Source organism: Suricata suricatta, chromosome 4, assembly GCF_006229205.1.
Source record: "Suricata suricatta isolate VVHF042 chromosome 4, meerkat_22Aug2017_6uvM2_HiC, whole genome shotgun sequence".
Classification (NCBI taxonomy): Eukaryota; Metazoa; Chordata; class Mammalia; order Carnivora; family Herpestidae; genus Suricata; species Suricata suricatta.
In genome coordinates this window covers 59,830,302-59,850,357 of record NC_043703.1, presented here as the reverse complement: position 1 = coordinate 59,850,357, position 20,056 = coordinate 59,830,302, and the positions used below count along the sequence as shown (strand labels likewise).

Here is a 20,056-nt window from a genome sequence, read left to right as displayed (position 1 = left end):
CAGAGTACCACAGAGCGGAACGGCACAGTTGGGGGGGCTCAGGGGCACTCAGGATGGCTGGGGCCACATCACACGGTCCTGACAGCCACGTTGACCTCATTGCATATTCTCGGACTGTATATAATTACATTTGCTCTGGCTGCATATAACTATGTGTAACTGCACGTGACACCCAGGCACAGCCACCATGTTGGGAGGATACAACCTGGCCTCAGTGGGTACTCAGGAAAGCTGCATGTCCACTGTCCACCCACAGCAGCACCCAGCAAGGGTGGACGCTTTGCTCTCCGCCTCATGGACCACACGCTTTTCCGCCCGTGTTTACCATTTCCCAACCCCATCATGAGTACTCGAAACTATGTCAAATGGGTTTAAAAGATGTGTTAAGCTTAAAGGTAGTCTTTAGCAAATCTTTATGGATTATGCAAAAGATGATTCTACATCTGTTTCTATAGTTCCATGTTCAACTCTGTACATTTCATCATTTGGCAGAGAGACTGATCTCTTTCCACATATCACTAAACCCAAGGAACCTGGAAAAATACATCCAACTCCAGGGTTTCTCAAGGGGCGCCTGGGTGGCTCAGTCAGTTAAGCGTCCGATTTCAGCTCAGGTCATGATGTCACAGTTCATGGGTTCAAGCCCCGTGTCAGGCTCTGTGCTGACAGCTCAGAGCCTGGAGCCTGCTTTTGATTCCGTGTCTCCCTCTCTCTGCCCCTCCCCTGCATGTGCTCTGTCTCTCTCAGTCTCTCAGAAATAAATAAGCATTAAATAAAAGAAAAATTAAAAGTAAAAAAGTGAATTCCAGGAAACCCCAATGGGATTCACAGGACACTTACTATGTAAAAGAAGGCTGAGATCAAACAAGTTTGAGAAATGTGACAAACAACAACCCCCCCACACCCTATGAGATTCAATGGACAGCAGCAGAGCCAAGGCACAGAAAGGCTCTTTTCTGTTGATGTGATCCTCTTCCAAAGAAGGCCTGTTACAGAACAGATTTTGGGGTTTAGCCTATTCTCACATCTCCAAAAAGAAATGAGCCTAAAGCTAAACACACTGTCTCAAAAAAGAAAGGTAAAAAGGTGACATTTTAGGAATTCCAATTCCTGGTCTATCTATTTTATCAAGACCAAAGAGTTATGAAGAAGTAAAGCCTTAATTTGCTTTGTAATTTTCGTGCTCTAATCAGTTTAAAGACAGATTTAACAAAATAAATCAAAGTTTTCAGGCAAAAACATTTCATCCCTAAAAGACATATATATGTTGTGATTTTTCAAAACACATATGATGCAGGGAAATTTATAAAAGTCACACGCATGCACTACTCATCTTTTATAAGAAAGCATACAGGTTTAGGACACACATCAAATGCGTCACAGTGGTTGTCTATGAGGGGGAAATGGAAGCTAAGGATCAGGAAAAAGGAAAAAAAAATCAGCATATGTAATATGATTCCACTTTTTGTTCCACCCCCACCCCTACCCCCAAAATACTTATACATGTGTATCTGCAGAGAAAACTGTAAGGAAGGACTTTTGCCACCATGTCACAGGTGATATTTCTGGGGTGGTTGACATGTTTTCTTTTTGTTAATGAGCAAGCACTCTAATTTTTCTGCAAAGAACATGCATTATATACACTTCTACAAGACCAGTGCTCTAACCCCTGAGCTATGGAGCCTATATACACTTCTAAAAATGGTATCGACTTTTTAAAAAAAATGGATTTCACTAGCACAGGTTTAGCCTATGAGAAGTCAACTCGATGCGCGCTCAGCCACTCAGTCTTCCATCTGTCCCCCAACGCCACCTTGCTGCCACACCGCCACCTCTGACTGCTTCTACTGCTCACAGGCATAGGGTGTGACTTCTCTGTTCACTTGTCTTTACTTGTGGTGTCTCCTGTCCTGGTTGGAGCAGAGCCAGGCCCCATCAATCTTTCAGCGCTATACTTCTACAAACTCTCTGCTGCGAAAGTTAGCCAACAGCGGTCACCCCCCTTCCTAAATACCCGCCACTGATGTTCTGTCATACGGCAACTATAATCGAATCCTTCATACCATTAATAACAGAAAAGACCCACACGTCTTTTCTTCCAGAACGTCTGCCAGCACAGGGACTGCTTCCGAACGTGTCTCCAGCCTCCTGAGTTAAGCACCTTGTCATGACCCAGAAGTAGCTCCACGGATAGAGCTCAGAGGATTTATATGTATAAAAGATGACCCTTGCAAACAATGGCTGGAACTGCCACTCAAAGAAGAAGATTCAAAACCGTCAGCAAGTACCAGTTCCCCTACAGCTGCATGTCGAAGGGCATGACTTAAGTAAGATGACTAAAAGGACAGCCCATCAACTGCTTGGTTTCGTCTCTGGAAACCACATCATTATCCTCTTTTGGGCCTCTGTCCATCAATGGTGGAGGTCATGTGCACTGAGGGAAAAGGGCCTAGTGACTGCCCCCCTCCTGGTCTGGTCAGTTAGGCCTGGGAAGAAGTCAGGACAGACTAGGTGTGACTGTCCCTCATGCGAAGCAGGCTATGGCACAGAATGCACAGGCACACGGACAGCCTGGCCTGCGTGGCCAGCGCCGCTGCCCCAATTTCCCTGCTGTTACACAGAAGGGCCAAGTGCTACTTTCGAAAGCAATGTTCTGCAATTCCCCACTTCCTAACAGTAATGATCATTTTAATTAGCTACTAATAGAACTCCCATGGATTTACGGTTTGGGCAAGTCAGGCTTTAATCTTCTTAAGCATTTAATTACTGGCATTTGAAAGGCATTACATTGTGGATAATAGCAACTACTTTCTTAAATGAGATTGGGGTGAGGGCATAGAAAGAAGTTGGGAAATTGCTTTTGTCTTTTTAAAGTGTTGCTTTTCTATCTAATTCTTGCACCCTGCAAAGAAATAAATTAGAAGAATATACACCGTCAAAGGGAAAGTTCAAACCCAGCATAATTCTAGGGAAATGAGAAAATGGTTAACTTCAAAGTCCTTGTCAAGGGAAATATTCAGTAAACAGATCAGTTGTTCCGATGCTCAACGATGAAAAAAGAAAACTCATTAAAAAAATTCCCAAGATAAAACTTTTATGTACGCTTAAAAATGACAACGTACGTATTTTTATCTGGAGAATGGTTAAAAGCACAAACATAGTTATTCCCGATCTTTCTATTAATATGAAACTAAAGACTTGGACTTCATCAAGGACCATTTCTCATGCATTCGCCACCGTTCTCTAACGTAAATAAAGCACACAAGTTTTCCATGCTTGTGGGCACTTTAAGGAGTAATTGTCTGAAAACAGATGCTTCCCGTTTTCTCACCTGAACCTCGGCTGTGAATGGAGCAACAGAGTCAAGGTCGAAACAACTTAGTCTCGGTGGAAATTCTTATGAAATCTCTATTACATGAATGTTAGATGCCAATTTGTGAGGGGCACAAAAATGGAATTTCCTTTTGTACTAGAATTTTTTATTCTCTGACATAACATGTCTTATTTCACAGTTTAATCATAAAAGAAATAAGACATGAGCAGAAGGGGAGGCTGAGGCGTTTCTCGGCAGAGCCGGAGCCACACAGCCCAGCCCAGCGGCCACGGAGTGGTCCTGTGACCTGCCGTGACACGTACCTCCTGCCGCTCCACGTCCATGTTCCAGACCACAATCCCACCGTCACCACCGCAGGAGATGAGCTGCCGTGTGTGCTGCGCATAGGAAAGGGCCTGGACTTTGTCGCTGCAAAAGAAAGCAAAACTCAGTGAAAGTTCTGGAGAGCAAAGGAGAGCCCTAAAGGCAGAAGCCCCAAAGTCAGTCAATGCGCATGCTCACCCTGGAGCCCCAAGCTCCGATCTTAGGAATCAGAAGGAATCAAAATGTTTATTTAAGATGCTGAGGCCCCAGGAAGAGAGAGTCTTTGTTGTTACCTACACTTAAAGGAAAAAGCTAATTTTTGAACTCAGTGGAAGATGGTACTGGCCCCTTCCTTGATTGATTCATTATATAAAATCTATGGCACATGTCTGTGCTGTATTTGTTCAAAAGTCATGATTTTACCTTTTTAAAAAAAATTATTTTAGAGAAGTGTGTGAGTGGGGGAGAGGGACTGAGGGAGAGAGAGAGGAAAAAAAAAAGAGACAGAGGGAATCTTGAGCAGGCTCAGTGCAAAGCTGGACACGGGGCTCAATCTCACAACCCTGGGTCATGACCTGAGCTGACATGAAGAGTTGGATGCTCAACCAACTGAGCTACCCAGGTGCCCCTGACTTTACCTTTAAAAAAAAAGTGTCTTCTTTTTTAATATTTATTTTTGAGAGAGAGAGAAACATAGAGTGTGAGTGGGGGAGGAGCAGAGAGAGAGAGAGAGAGAAGAGAGGGAGACACAGAATCTGAAGCAGGTTCCAGGCTCCCAGCTGTCAGCGGAGAGCTCAGTGCAGGGTTTGAACTCATGACCCAAGCCGAAGCTGGATGCTTAAATGACTAGGACACCCTGGCACCCCCAAAAAGTATCCTTTAGTAAGAGTATTGGCGGTCCTTCATGGGAATGCCCACTGCATTCCTGCCAGAGCTAGGTAAACCACGTTGCCTGACGTGTGAGGCACATCTTGGTGGCTTAGGCCAAAGGGTGCCATTTCTTGGCTTCCAGAGTGAAACCAAAGTAGCAATAGACTTGAGTTTTGCCGACTCTCTATTTTCTCTAGTTTTCCTTCCCTCTCTACTCATTTTGTGTTTTATTTTTCTTTCTAGTTCATATGTGGCTGATGAATTATTCCTTCTTGGGGACAGCTTAGACCAGTTCCATGGTCTGACAATTTAATGACCACTAAAGAAAGGTTATATACATTATTTTCCATTGGGTTGGGGGAATAAGAAATCTGGCTTCTTGGTTGTTTCTGATTGAATATGTTTCTATTTTGAGCTCAAATCGATTAAGGATTCTGTGCCCACTGGGAAGGAGAACAACTCCTTGAAATCTGGACTAGTGATTTTTTATATGTGCCTTTGTGTTTGTTTCCTTTTGACCTGCACCTGAACTTGTGGAACAGATGCCGTTAAAGCCCCGTGTCTCTGTGTCTACACTTCAGTAAGGCCTGTCCCTCTCATATATGGAGAGCTATTCTATTTCCAGAGGGTGTCAATAACTTAGATTACAGTATTATTTCTTTTTATTTTTTAACTTACCTATTTTTTTCTCTTTGGTTATAGTACTTTGTGTAAATTATAAAAACTCGTTCTACTTGGCTTATAAAGAGAAACAAATGCTTATAGAAATTGATTCTTCCTAAACATAACAGAAAAAAAGGAAATAGAGCCTCTAAAACTTTGTTCACTAGACTTAAAAATTATTTTACAGAAAATACTAACTCAAGAATATTTTAAGAATCTAAGTTCAGAGAACTGAGGTTAATTCTTTGGCAAGTGAGACTTATATGGTTACATTTTAAAACACAGCTGTGTCCTTCTCTGATTTTTCAGTGTTAAGTATAACACAAGTGTACAAGTTATTTTAATGTGGTTGATTTCTTGTAAATGTATACAGGACAACTGGTCAAATAAGCTAATATTATACCTATATAATGCTTAAGACTATGAAAAATATAAACTCATGTTCAACCCAACTGAATAATCGTTTTGGTAAACTTTTTCTATAACTAGCAGTTATGTTTTATAGCACATCAACTTAAAGATAATCCCTAAGATCTTTAGGTAACTTAAAATGGATTAATATTAAGTGGAACTAATTGATAAATAATCACTGGATACCCACTTAGATAATTTTCTAAGTAAGTCATAATACTGAAACTTTGATTCCAAAGCATAATATTAAGTTTATATATGTGTCCCTTTTATTTTTTATGTTCTAGAGAGGCTATCACTGAGGGGAGTGATGTCAATGAACATGTCCATGTAGCCACCTTAAGAAGACACACAAGTGGTGTATGTTGCAGTAGAAATTTCTGTGGTGAGTGCTCATGAGCTCTGCTAGGCTGCTAGAGTGCTTGCACGTGACCGTGTTCAATTATCCACACCCTCCCTCCCCCCAAGTTTCTCTGTGGAATATACGTTAGTCACTTTGGCTAAATATTATAATTAAAATGGGTGGTTGAGACTATGCCAGGGGCAATAATGGAAACAAGATATAACTATGTATGGGGTTTTGTTTTTCAAAGAGAAAATAGAATAGTTTTGTTTTAAAGCAGTGGTTCTTGAACTTCTTTGTCTTAGGACCCCTTTACACTCTTAAAACTTATTTGAGGACACCAAAGAGCTTTGGTTTAAATACATGATAACTATCAATATTTATTGTATTTGAAATCAAAATTGAGAATTAAAACAATATATTGTTTCCTTTGGAACTAGTAACGGATCCATTCCACTTAAATATAAATAACATATATTTGAGGAAAATTGACTATATTTCAGAAAGTGATAAATTCGGATGACAAAAATGGCACTGTTGAACATTTCTGCAATTCTTTCCAATTAACATCTGGCTTAACAGGAGGGAGTAAGCTGGATAACCATCTCTTTCTGGATTATTCTGATGCCATTCATCATGCAGCCTCTGGAAAACTCTGTTGTACATTTTTGAGACAATACAGATGAATAAGGCAGTTCTAAAGTAAAGTTTACATTTTTTCTAGAATATGAGGAAGAAAAATGAAGGACAAAACTTGGAATGTGAATTTTATTTGCTTTGGTTTATAATACTTGAGTCTGAAAAAAGAGCAATAAAATGCATTAAAATCTTGGCGTAGTTCCCTCAGTTTTGATGGCCTGCTTCCTTGCCTTACTGATTAATGCCTTTGACTACAACGCAAAAGGATACTCTTTACCTTCTATAGAATCTGCCTAGCTAGCAAAGATTCTGCGTGTCACCACAATTATTTTCAGAGCTTTATGTTGACTTGGTTAAAGTCCCAGAAACATCTTTGACAACTCTTTTGATTTTGCCTTCCCAGACTGTACCCTGTCTTTTGAAAAAATAAAAAATTGGGGATACATTTTACACCTACAACTATCTTTGAGATTTCCTGGAGGGAACCTTGATAATTGTAAAGATGTGTTCCTTTGCCTCATAAAAAGAGAGATGCTATAAATAACTGTATTTGTTTGCTGTGTTGCTATTTTAAGCGTTCCATGGGACAAGCTGTCAGATCATAAGAGATGCCCAGTCTTCCCGAGGTCAAGTCAGTATAGATAAGATGTTGTTAATATGTAAGGATTTCCAAAGTTGCATATTTTATGGGAGGGCCTGGAGATTTATCAGAGCTCTCATTGTCTAAATACTGATCAAAACTCTTGGGAAATAGTTATGTAGGCTATCTCATAGAGAATTTTATTCTCCATTACGATATTATTTGTCACAGTAAAAAAAAACCCTAAGCATTAAGGTCTTCCTAATCTATAGGTGACTTTTGTTTCGCTGTGATGCTTGCCTGAGGGCTCCGTTATAAGCTACAGGCCAGAAAGGATAATCTTGAGAGTTTCACAGAAAAGGATGACATGGACCAGGTATTTAAAAATATTGCTATTTCAAAGAACAGACTCTCGGTCAAAGGTGACAGAGCTGACATGGCTTAGACCATTGTTTAGCTGTGCTAGTGGACCAAGTCAGGATTTCCTGGGATTTCTGGACTCATTTCAGTCTGGCAGCAGATGGTTTCATGAATGCAGACTACTAAAGCAAGAACGAGCAGAACAGGAATTAATTACACAGGACCGAATGAACTGAAGAGGGACATTTTCCTGTGGCTACCTGCCTGGAATATTGTTGATGTTGTTCTGATGTTCTTCGGATCTACGAGGCTGCCTTTTCTCTTACTGTTTACCCTATGTCTAACCTACAATCTAGTAAATTCTGCTTCTATAAGCTAAAGGAACATTTAAAAATGACATCTAGTTTTCAGTGATCTTCCTGGAATCAAAAAAGTATTACTGAATCCCCTTAAATTTAATGGCAATAGATTTATTTCGCAGGGTCAGTTTGTATCTATCCAAAGGATATGACTTGGCAACCAAGTCCTTACCTAGAGCATCATATTAGAGACTGAGGCTCATCGAACTGGGTAGATAAGCCACTTGAACTTACGGAGCCAATACCGACAAAGCCTTCCCAGGAAAACTGGGTTTGCAGGGTCCTGGCCTTTTGGGTAGTAAGGAAACTACCAGGCCAGGAACGTTGGAAACCTCGAGGAATTTGACCAAAGCTGTGGATATGACAGGTGAAATGTGGCGGAGAATCTTTTGGGCTTGCTTTCCTAATCTTAATATAGCAAGTAACAGAGGCTTTGAAAAGCCCAATCCAAGATTCCTTATAGAAACTTGCAGGCAGAAGTTAATTTTGCAGGTTTGCTAGTTATGGTTAAATACTCTTTGGCTCTATTATTTGCAAAGCAAACCAAGAAGACCTATACGGCTAATTAACACTCTTACCGTACAATGTAAATAATTAGGCCAAATCTTATGAGACCAACCTTTTTTGATCTAGAATAATCTTTGAGATTATGATGATGATAGGAGAGGGGCGGGGGAAGAACTCTTAGGCTGACTGTGAAGGAATGAAATGGGCACAAAAAAGTTGCTGGTATCCTCAAATGGAATATCAGGTTATTACCTAGCATACCTTTTGGGGTTATCTATAGGGGCCCGCATCTTTCAGTACCTTTAACTGTGCTATTTTATAACTCTGTAAGCTACATGAACCTGGCATTTGAAATGAACCTTTCAGTGATGATATACCTACTCCCCTGCCCTGCCCCTCTCACGGAAGAAGCCTATTGTCAGTCTACCTACAGATTCATTTCAGTTCTCCACTGCCTATGCAGATGTCTGTTCTTTGGATTTTCCTTTGAACTGGTGTGACAGCTTACTAGTCCCTTCAGTAATTAATGACTAATATAAAATCTTCACTGGGTATTCGTAAAAAAAAAAAAAAAGTCAATTGTTTTCTTCTCTCTTGGTTGTTACCTCACGCACTGTAAAGTACAGAGCGCCACCATTCTGCCAGTTAAAGGCAAGAAGGAAAACCCGTCTAGTCGAAGAAACTCATAACGCTGTGATTTGAACTACATTTCATTTGTAAAGGCATCTTGATACACATCAGCGACCGTGTAAAACCAAAATAAGCTACAGAAGGCACTGCTTTGCCACTCATAGCTGGCAGCAACATTCAGCAACAAATACATAATTTATGGGACTCCCATACTGTTAATATTCCAACACAGACGAGTGGAACACAGTGATGAATGCTGGATTCCAAGCTTTGTAATAAAGCTGCTCAGGGACTTCTTGATTTAAGGATTCACATATAACCATCTTGCAGTTAAAAACAAGGTAAGGGAACATCCCCAAGTTCACAGATGGAGAGTTATAAAGAACAAAAGATACCTTCTTCTTACATTCGTGTTTCATCTGACATCAGTGTAGCATTTATACTAGAAAGCATTTCAAAACTGGTTATTATTTCACAGGTGAGAGCTCTATGTATTGCACTGCAAATGCTCTTACTGATGCACAAAACCCTCACTTTTCAAAACTACCAGGATCTGTCATCTACAAAGACCACACTTACTAGGAATGGCCTCATTTCCCTGCTCACCAGCCCTGGAGGGAACACAGGCCTTAGCAGGCCTACCTACGTAATCTGGGGGGACCTCATGCACAATGAAAATGCAGGCCCCTTGCTAAAGTACTAACAATGACAAGATGGTGACAGTAGGACACTGAGCCAAGCGTGGGGCCCGTCCAAGCATAGGACCCTGTGTGACGGCACAGGCAGCACCCCCGAAGCCAGTGTTGTGTCTAAGGCTTCTTAAGGAAGAGGGGTAGAGAAACCTTTATTCTTTTTATAGAAACAGATTTTCAGACATAAGGTAACATCTGCCCAAATGCAACCTAGGTCCTCTTCTATCTCCTAAGAGTAGGATAGCACCTTTCATTTCTTTGATGAAAAGTCCAGGTTACTTGGTGAAAATCTAATAAGTTATGCATCTGCTCCCAGAGAGCTTGCTCTTATATTCAGAACCCCCATATTGGTAAGTCTCCCAAACTTCCAAGGACCAGAAAAGGCTCATGAGTAATCCACATGTGTGAGGTCCCCCGGCTAATGGATACTTAGGGCCATCTCACACCAAAGGGACCCTGATGGATCTGCCTCCCTGGGAATCCTGGGATCACAGCCAGCCTGAACCTGAACTCAGGGATCCTGCCTGGGAGCGCTAGTTCGAGATCAGCAACGTTTGGCTGTTTGTTGGCTACAATGAAAGATCAGAGTAGCCACTGCCCCTCTGTCCACTTGCAATTTCCTGAAAACGCTGTACTGAGTTCACACAGTCCTGTTCTGGGTAACCTCCTGATCCCGAGAACGATGAGAACCTATTCATCTCCCAAGATCCAAATCAAGAGTGACTCTCTCCACTGAGACTTCCCATTTTTCAGTACAACTGGCAAACTTTGTTCCCATTCTCATGCATCTATGATATAGTACCATTTAGGCAGTGGCTGTTTCCATAGTGACTTTTATATCTGAAGCATCTACTACAAAGTCTGGTGTATAGACGGAGCTCAGAAACGTTTCTTGAATGTAATATAAATAAGGGAGTAAGTACATGTGGCAATACTTCCTTTGAAAATGCTATGTTCAGAGAGAAATACAAGTCCTATCCAAAAGGTTGATTTATAAATTACTGTAATTTTTATTATTAAGAATAATCTTAACACCTGGCACTCACTGTCCCCTATTCTGGTGCTGATTATTTTATATGCATTGTATCATTTATGGTTTTTGACAGCCTTTGAGGGTTTTTCTTTCCAATATTATCCTTACTTTAGAGATGAGGAAACTGAGGACCAGAGAGATAGAGAGCCCTTAGAGCCAGAAGTGCTGGCTCAAACACAGCCTGGCCTGACACAGAGGCAGCGATTAATGGCTGCATCATGGAGCTCCACCCCGCACCCACCGATAAGATTCCATCCTCTGTGAAAACCCCAATTTCGAATTCTTTGATCTATTATGCATTTAGCTAAATGAGAAATAGAAAAGACATCTCTTCCCTGTATCCTAATAATTCTCCAGTGCTACAATGAGAAATGCTCCTAAATCTGAGACTTGCAGAGAGAGAAATCTTGCTCTCTTGACCCTTGCTCTCCTTCCCCAAACCCAGGAGAATATGAATGGGAGAATTCTACTTCTTTCCTAACTTGACATGCAATTTACCTGATAAAGAGGAAAAGGTACAAGCTCTCCAATGGATATTTATGTATGAACAGCCCCCTTTTTACCAAAAGGCTTTGAAGATACTTGTAACAAAATCTTACACATGCTAAGAGTTGGGAGAGAAAAACCAAGAGCTGTGACTATGGAAAAAGGAGGCAAATACAGAGGCCACGTGTGCCGACAGCCACGGCTGTGACCACATCCCCCATAACCTGCAGGCCTTAGTCTTGGTGGAGGGCCCCACGCCAGGAAGCCACACAGACCTTCATCTGTGCTTTAAATCGCCACAAAGTCTTCAGCTAAACTAAATTAAACTAAACTGCCACAAAGTCTTAGAAGCCTGAGAAAAATACTGCTAGAAAGGAAAATGATGGTCATAAAGTTGGTCATGAAATGATAGGTATTACCTAAGAATAAAAAAGGATCTAAGAAGCCCAAGTATCATTATTAGATTTGACAAGGTGGGCATGGGACAATAAATGTCCAGGTTTATACTTCTATAATATCCGTCCAACTGGTAACGGATACTTCGGAAACCTAATGGCCCCTGGACCTGGAACCTTCTCTCTGCCTTTCCTTCCTCAGAGCTAGCACACAACCATGGCCCACTTCCTGCAGGGAATAAAAACACCAAACTGTTTCAAATGCAAAGAATATTGTATAGAAGTATACTTTCTTAGCTTTTTCCCCTTGGACTTGGAAACATTTCAGTTACTCTAGTGCTAAAGCTCTCTCTGCTTTGATGGGATATTTACACACCAGATCAAATTAGTTGCAAAAAATGTCCTATTTCTGCTGAAGGGCAGAATGAAGCCACAGAGCCCAGGACAGAAGACCTGTGGACCGAGGACAGCTGCCCCTCCACATCGGGGCCGGATATTCCCATGAGAGTGCCTGCTTTGGAACTCTGACCACCCAGAGCCACCCTGAGGGGAAGGTGGGAGCAGGAGGAATTGCAGGACAGCTAGCGGCAGCCTCGGGCCCCACAGAGAAACTCTTTGGCCTCTAGAGTAGACAAAAAACATCATGGAGCACGGAAGGGACCATCTGTTAGTCAGTGCTCATTTCTGTGCCCCTCGTACCTAGTACAGTGCAGGATACCAAGAAGGATCTAAGTAGCTTTCTCTGTTGGACTGAACGAAGGTTTGAGAAACCTTAGCTGGGGGCTGAGAGGATGGTAGCTCAATGTTCTCATCTAAAAAATGCCATGTGGCTTCCCTCTTACATTTCCAAGGTTCTTACAAGATTATACTGTGGTCCCTGTGTGTTTCAGAAGCTCTCTGGCAAAATACTAAGCTCCATTCAAAGACATGAATTACTGAACACCAATCCAGTGGCCAATTTTCAGGGCAAAGTAATGGTGGCTCTGAAAGTGGCCCTATGGCTTTCTTCCTGCCTGCTGGTCTGGCCCCTGCCATTCCACCAGCTTCTGTGAATCCCAACCTCCTACTTTCAGCAGCTCCGGTGTCTTCCCTGCCCTCACCTTGGGCACTCAAGCCCACCCAAATGGGGTAATAGCAACCGATACTGAGGAAGTTCATTTCTCCTAGTCGTGTGGGACCAGGCAGCCCCTCCCAGGCTAGGGCCTGGGGAAGGGGATGAGGAGCCTCACAGAGTTCGTGTTATCCCTTCCTCAGCCTGAGGTGAATAAAACCCCAGGCAAAGGCCTACTGCCATTATTTCTGGTTAAAGTCAGTGCTGACCAGTGGCTCCTGATCTCACCAGTCTGCCAGCCCAGGTTCTAAGGGCACAGATTATCAAGGTGGACTCCTAAGTATGGTCTGTTTTATTTTCTAAAAGGTCAGGTCTGTATTCCTTAGAAACTATAAGACCTATGGGTTCAGGTTCCATTTTTCTGGGACTGAGAGACTGTATCTCAACTTCATAGCTTTTCCTTTCTTACTAAACTCTAGGTGCAAGTTTTCCAGAACAACAGTTTGCATGAGGGCACTCGCGCACAGCGGTGCTGGGGTCGAGCACTGTTATACTTTATCACCCTGAGGATGAGTCATGCAAGGTTGCCTGCAGTTTTTATTAGCCGCTGTGCAAAAATAAAACTAGTTAAGAGCTAATCTGAATGAGTCCAACAAATCTTACTGATCTTCATTCAAAACTGGCATTTTATTTCTCTGAGCGAGCCTGAGGTAGCAGGAATTACTTGGCAGATCAGATAATAACTGAGTATTATTAAACAGGACTGTGTTTGTCTTCTCTTTTTCTTCACTTACATGGATGATGTCAACTTCTTTTATATGAGACTGATGCATGTCCCCTTGCCATGGAGATCAGAACAAGGGAATGATTCCTCTAATGAGCTGATGACGAGGTCCGAGTGGCCCCACAAGCCAGACATGGCCCCAGACAACGGGTCTATTCTCTCATGTGGGAAAGAAGGCGCAGTAAGTATTAGTTCTCTAAGACTAAATTCCAACACTGACACAATGATGTGTGCAGAGGCCCTCCAAAATTGAATCAGTTCATATCTAATAATCCCAACTAGAACACTTAACTGCTTAGGAGAATATTTTAAATTTAGTGCTTCTGGGCAGATTTACAAAAAGAGCTAACGTTGGTTCGCACCAGTCAGTTCCTGGGAGCGTAACTAACATTTGTTTATGGATGTCTAGAGTCGCTGCTAACATCACTGTGGAAACTTTCCAAGTTAAAAACAATTCAGATGAGCTTAGAGCTCTAAAGCGGATCTCCGGTTCTTTTCTGCACAATGCCAGTGTGCGTCCCCGGGACCTGCGGGCAGCACGGGAAGGGCACAGCAGAGTGTGGTCTGAGGGCCATCGGGAGAGCTGCCCGGGAGGCTCGGAACAATAGAGGTGCCAAAGCTCCACACTGGTGACTGGACCCTCCAAAGACAGGGGCCAGGAATCTACATTAAAAACAACTCCTTAGAGACTCTGCACACAGCAAAGTTTGCGAACGGCTCCACGGAAACGAAAAGCTGTCTCTGCCCTTCCTCTCGGCCCCGTGAAATCCATCCCTCAAGGAAGAAGACAGCCTCATACAAATCAAAGCGAGGCCTAAAAAATATTTGGCAAAGTACAACATATATTGTGTAAGAATATTATCTCTCCCCTTTTCCTTAAGCTGCCAAGAATCTTGACACCACATTTGAACTCTATCACAGAAATTCTGGAGGCCTCCATGGCTTCTATTTTTAAGCTTTTCTCCCCCTCTCACTCTCAAATTTTTACTCATCAAGTCTCCCTGGTTCTCATTTTTCCCTTTTATTTGCTTGCTGCCATTGTTTCATTCTATGGTTTTTGTAGGCACTGTCAACTCCTCTAAGGAATTAAATAAAATGACGTAAAAATAAATAAACACACTTAGGTACACGTATAATTCAAAGTGGCCATTATGTGCATTCCTGCCAGACCGGAGCACGCGCCTGGGTTCTAGCTTCTGGCAGAGCCGCTTCTCTCAGAGTTTTTAGGAAAAGCACCAGCAGCCTTACTTGTGTCCTTGGAGCTCGATGGCCGTCCCTTTCCTCCCGCCGATGTCCCACATGATGACTGAGTGATCAGAGCTGCCAGAGAACAAGACTCGCTGGACGGGGTCCCAACAGAGAGCAGTCACCCCACCTGGGAGAAAAGAGTGCGACATTCGTCACAAAGCGACAATACTGTTCACCAATAAACGTGAGAGCAAAGGCATTAGGATCTAGTGCAGTTCTTTCACTTGGAGAACAAACAAGTAAGTCCTCCAAGAGGGGGAAAAAAAACAGACTCCCAGAATAAAAGTCCTACCCTTTCAGCACTTTTTCCCCAAAATTTAATGTACCATAAAATCAATTACTATAAAACCCAAAGGAGATGAAAAAGGCAATTAACTGACAGACAGGAGACATAATTCGAAGAATAGAAAATACCACACTACTTGGAAATATTAACCATAGTTTCTTAACTTCTGTCTACCTCCCACCCTGACAATAACAGATGAGAAGTAAATGTGAGTTTTCAATAGCTTAGTTGGATTCTTTATTCTTGACCACAGATATAATTAGACTATGACATCAGAATTTAAAACTTATTTTCTCTCTTTGGGAATTTAAATGTACAGATTCTGGGCACACCATGTACGTCCTTAAGTGTCAATTTCCTCAACTGTAAAATGGAGATGATGGCGATACATCTGACCATCTGCATGCACCTGCTAACGTTACTAATGATAATATCAACCTAGCCATTTCCTGCTTCATAGGTCGTGGTGATAATTAGGTTGGATCAATTATACAGGACTCCTCTGTAAACTGTAACGTGCAGTGCACACATGCTAGCTATTAGCATTACGCTACTAGTGTGGCAATGAAATATTATGACAGATCTTTCTTGGGCAGCCCCCTTACAAACTCCTGCATGATGAGAACAATATTAACTTTTTCCATATAAGATGCAGACAAGGCCTCCAAACACTAAAGAATGTGAGAAATACTCCTTTTCTTCCATTACTGAAAAATATTATATTCTTAAAAGAACATAAAATAGCATACTGTTTACTAGAATCTGACATCTTTCTAATTTAGATTATCAATTGTTCTAACAAAGTGCTGCACTCTAAAAGCTTTTAGGAAAGTTTCTTTCACAGAATCTTCTCAAAAGGGTTTTTTTTTTCATCCCTAAGATCAAAAGGGGCAAAAAATCCCACTGTTCTGGCTTCTGCTCACCAGCCTCTCCCTACACCTGTGGGACATTCTGCTGGTGGCCATGCAGGAGCAGATATCACTCCCCACCAGTGTCCCTGCAGGGTGCCCCTGAAACTCCCAACAGCTCGGCGCACACAGGCTCTGGTGTTGTTCCTTGAATGAATGAAGGAGTGGGTGAATGAAAACACATAAATCTTTTTTTCATCCACAATTCTTGTTACTTGAAACTCCTCTACCAGACTTGCTAACCCTTCGAAGTTAAATATTGTTTCTCCTTTTATAGAAACCAAGAGGACTTGGTTTCCTGCTGTTGAACTCCATGCTTACGGCAGTGCCTGCTTGTCCGTGGTCTCCCCTGCTGGTGTTTCAGGTGCCCCTGGACAACTGTGGTCCAGAAGGAGATGATCTTTCTTCTGTGGGACCCTCAGACAGTGAGCGGTAACCTCACACGACATCATAATGCTTACGTCATCTGCCTCACTCCATCTCACTGCATAGGCATTTGATCATCTCACATTGTCATGGGAAGAAGGGGGAGCAGAGTACAATAAGATGTTTTGAGAGGCAGGCCACTCTTTTATTCCAGTGTATGTAAACACAGTATATCTAGGGTTTAGGAATGTCTGTAGTTTCAGCCAGCCACTGGGGGGTCTCGGACCCCATATCCTGGGGGGATGACACTGTACTTTTTATAACCATCCTTCAGTATTTTTAGGATATTCCCTCCTGCAAAACATGTTACTTATTCCCACACGGTACCCAAATGGCTTACTTTGTTAAATATCTATGGCAGACTTAGCTAATTGTCCACCTAAATCCGTATTTCCCCTTCCATATATGGAGTGCTCCCTGGGAAGCTAGTGTCCTGCAGGGACCACATTTACTGGGCCTCTTGCATCTGGGGACACGTGACCAGTTCTCGGCACCTGAATCCAGACAGTACTCTGCATTCCTTCCAGACCAGAGCAGTCCCCTTTCTACTTTCTCTTTGTACTTCCTCCTTGAGGACTCTGAGACTCCAGGGCATGGAGTCACTACATTCAAGAAGGAGCTAGAGTCCCTGAATCGCCCCATGGAAGAGAGCTGTAAATCAAAAACACCCACACTGAGTTGTTACATGAGTGAGAAATAAACTTCTGCTACAAGAAGCCATTGGAATGTTAGAAATTATTTGTTAGAACACTTAGCATTCGCTTTTTTTTTTTTTTTAGGTAGGCTTCAAACCCAGCACATGGCCCAATATGGGGCTTGAACTAATGACCCTGAGATCGAGACCTGAGCTAAGATCAAGAGTCAGACACTCAACCAACTGAGCCACCTGGGTGCCCAGCATTAGGTATCATAACGCCACATACTTCCTGGGATATATAATAAGTCTGCCCAAGAGGAAGGTGAGAGTCCCCAAAAGCTTCATAAATCAGGCAACTAAAAAGAAGCAACTACATTAGGCTGTTAATCTTTGTGCCTAATGTTTCAACAGAACTGGAGAGGAACCTCAGCTGGGGAACCATTCCATCAGCTTCCAAAGCAATCCATTATAAACGCTGAATTGTTTTTTCCAAATAAATCTAAAGTCTAAGCACTTCTCACCACCTCTAATACTACCATCCTCGCATGAGCCACTGTCAAAATTCCTTCCTAGAAGATTGTAAGGCATGACACGTATTTTGTTGGAAAGCCTATGGGGGAGAAAGGCAGTCTCATATATCACTAATGAGAATGCAAACCAGTACAATGGGGAAGGCCACAGCCAACAAACCACACCTGAGCTTAGCTCTGAATCTCTCTCTCAGGAATTTATCTGGAAGACACTGTCCCATCCCCACCAAGTAATACATAGATACATATGCACAATATGTATGTGTAATATGCTCATATAAGACGGTGGGTGAATTAACTGTGGTGCACCCACACTGTATTATGCAGCTATGAGAAAGAATGAACAAGATCCTTTAGGTGGATAGAAAGTGATTTCCAAGATACACTGTAAAGTGAAAAAGACAAAGTGCAAAAGAATAGCTATATTGTGCTGCCTTTCATCTAGGAAAAAAGGGTAAATAAATGAATGAGATTTGTTAACTTGAGCAGGTGCTTGGGCGCCCCAATGGAGAAGGGATGAAGCAGAGTGGCACTTTTCTGACTCTATTTTTTGTTTGGTTCTGGGTTTTGGAATCGTATTATTTCACAGACTCAAAAGTAAGTGAATAAAATTAACAAGGAGTATGTTGGCAAGGTAGAGACCCAAAATAGAATATAAACAGAAACAAGTGAACCTAGCCGTATTACAAATGAATGACGCTATAAACCACACTAAAGGCGGGAGGGGGAGAGAGGACAAAGTGACTTCGGAAAACAGTACTTTGACGACACAATGGAAGGCAAAATATGAGATTTGTACACAAATACAGTACTTCAGTTAGTAGGTTTGTATATGAGGTATAGGTTAGCAACTCTGAAGCTAGTCTGTATTTTAGGATTGAATAAGTAAATATATTGAGGATAACGAGAGGTGAGCTTTCACTCATAAGAGGAGTTACAGTTGGGGGGAGGTTAGAATAAACTCTTTGGTGTTAGATTGGAATTGGAAGTCTCAATGTGAAATCACAGAAGGATACAGAAATCCTCCCAGATGTGTGGATGCACACACTTTTTCTACCTCTATCTATTGAGGGCCCAAATGATCCCTCCCCCTTGCCATTAACAGTGAACACACACAGACCTGGATTTTGGCTTCTAGAAGTATCCCCTCATGCTATCTATTCTTCAGTGAAAGAAACGAGCACTGTCTGAACGTTAATTCTAGGGCTGAGGCAGGCAGTATATACAAGATGAGCTAGGAATATCATGTGGTATCAGAAAGTAAGATGTGGTTATCCAAAAGCAAAGGGACGGGTCACAAAGCCTGCGTGAAGAAGCCAGGGTCCCCGTGGTGTTCAGAATATTCCACCGCCCTTCAGTGAGAGTGGAAAAGGTGGAAGAAAAAGCTTCAAGACGGGAAGAAGGATGGGGCTGGGGAGGAAACCAAACAACTTTTGCAGTCCCTCCCAGCTCTATGTACATGTCCTAACAATGGGGTCTCCTGGAGGGCAGCTTATACATTGCAAACCACAGCACTTACTTCAAACCAATGCAACCGGATTTACTGAGCATCACCTACATGGCAGATATCACACTGGGCTCTGAGGATATAATCACTCAAGTATGACTCAGACCCCACTAAACCAACACAAACACTGCGTGAGATGATAGGATCAATTTTGAGAAGAAGGACATGTGCGCAATGTTTGGTGAAACAATTCTCTCGTATCAGACCTTTTATCACCTAAGTAACCTTCCCTCTCTTCAAGGTGCAGCTCAGGCGACTTCTGCAGGAAGCCACCGCCAATGCTCTCATCTAAGTGAGGCCCCCACCTCTGGGTGTGGTTTCTATTCCTCACCCACTGCACTGAACCTTGTCAGATTATAAATCTGCCCCACGGTTCTATATCTTTGTATTCAAGCACAGTGCCCAGTGCCTGGTACATAGCAGGTGCTAAATGAATGTGTAAGCACCTGGCCGGTTGAACTGGATGGCAGAGAGGAATGAGTGACAATGGACAAAACCAGTAAGCCATCACTACAGAGGCGTCCCGCAGTGCTTTGGGGTGGGGAGTCCATTGCGAGGCAGGACACAAATCACAGGGGGCACAGAATGGTGGGGAGGAGAGCTGCTGACCCAATGCCTCTTCCTTCCCAGGCGAGTGTCCCTCAGCAGACAGCTTCCTGATGACAGTCCTTCCTCCAGAGGCTTTCGGCAGCACAGAAAGTCAGCCAACGGCAGTGAGCCTACCTTCCAGAGCGGCAGACACGCGCCTCCGCGCAGTCCACACCCAGGGACTCCCCCTCACCCTCCACAGCTGGGACCGGGTGCGAGAGCCAGGGGCCCCGGCAACTGTGGGTTTCCCGAGTTTACGATCTTTAAAATGACAAACATCATTTCTTCCATTTCATCTGACTTCCCTTCAGATTCCTCCATCTTTCTGCTCCCCTCATCTCATGGTGCGCTTCTCCCTGCCTTTGACCTTCACAATATATGAACATATTCTTAAAAATAAAGATTTTTGTTATTATAAAATTTATGTATCCTATTGCATTTTCTCAAAAACATAGATTTTAATGGCTGCCTAACACCCCAACACAT

The 20,056-nt window shown here is 42.6% G+C and overlaps 1 protein-coding gene across 1 annotated transcript in view; it reads right to left on the bottom strand.

The window, feature by feature from the left end:
• The window catches only part of WDFY2 (WD repeat and FYVE domain containing 2), a 165,929-nt gene that overhangs the window by 6,339 nt on the left and 139,534 nt on the right, over nucleotides 1–20,056 (bottom strand). The window contains exons 7-8 of the mRNA XM_029936820.1: nucleotides 14,689–14,815; nucleotides 3,637–3,742 (exon numbers count right to left, since the gene is read on the bottom strand). Coding sequence (XP_029792680.1) covers nucleotides 3,637–3,742; nucleotides 14,689–14,815 — 233 coding nt within the window. The remainder of the gene's footprint in view (nucleotides 1–3,636; nucleotides 3,743–14,688; nucleotides 14,816–20,056) is intronic.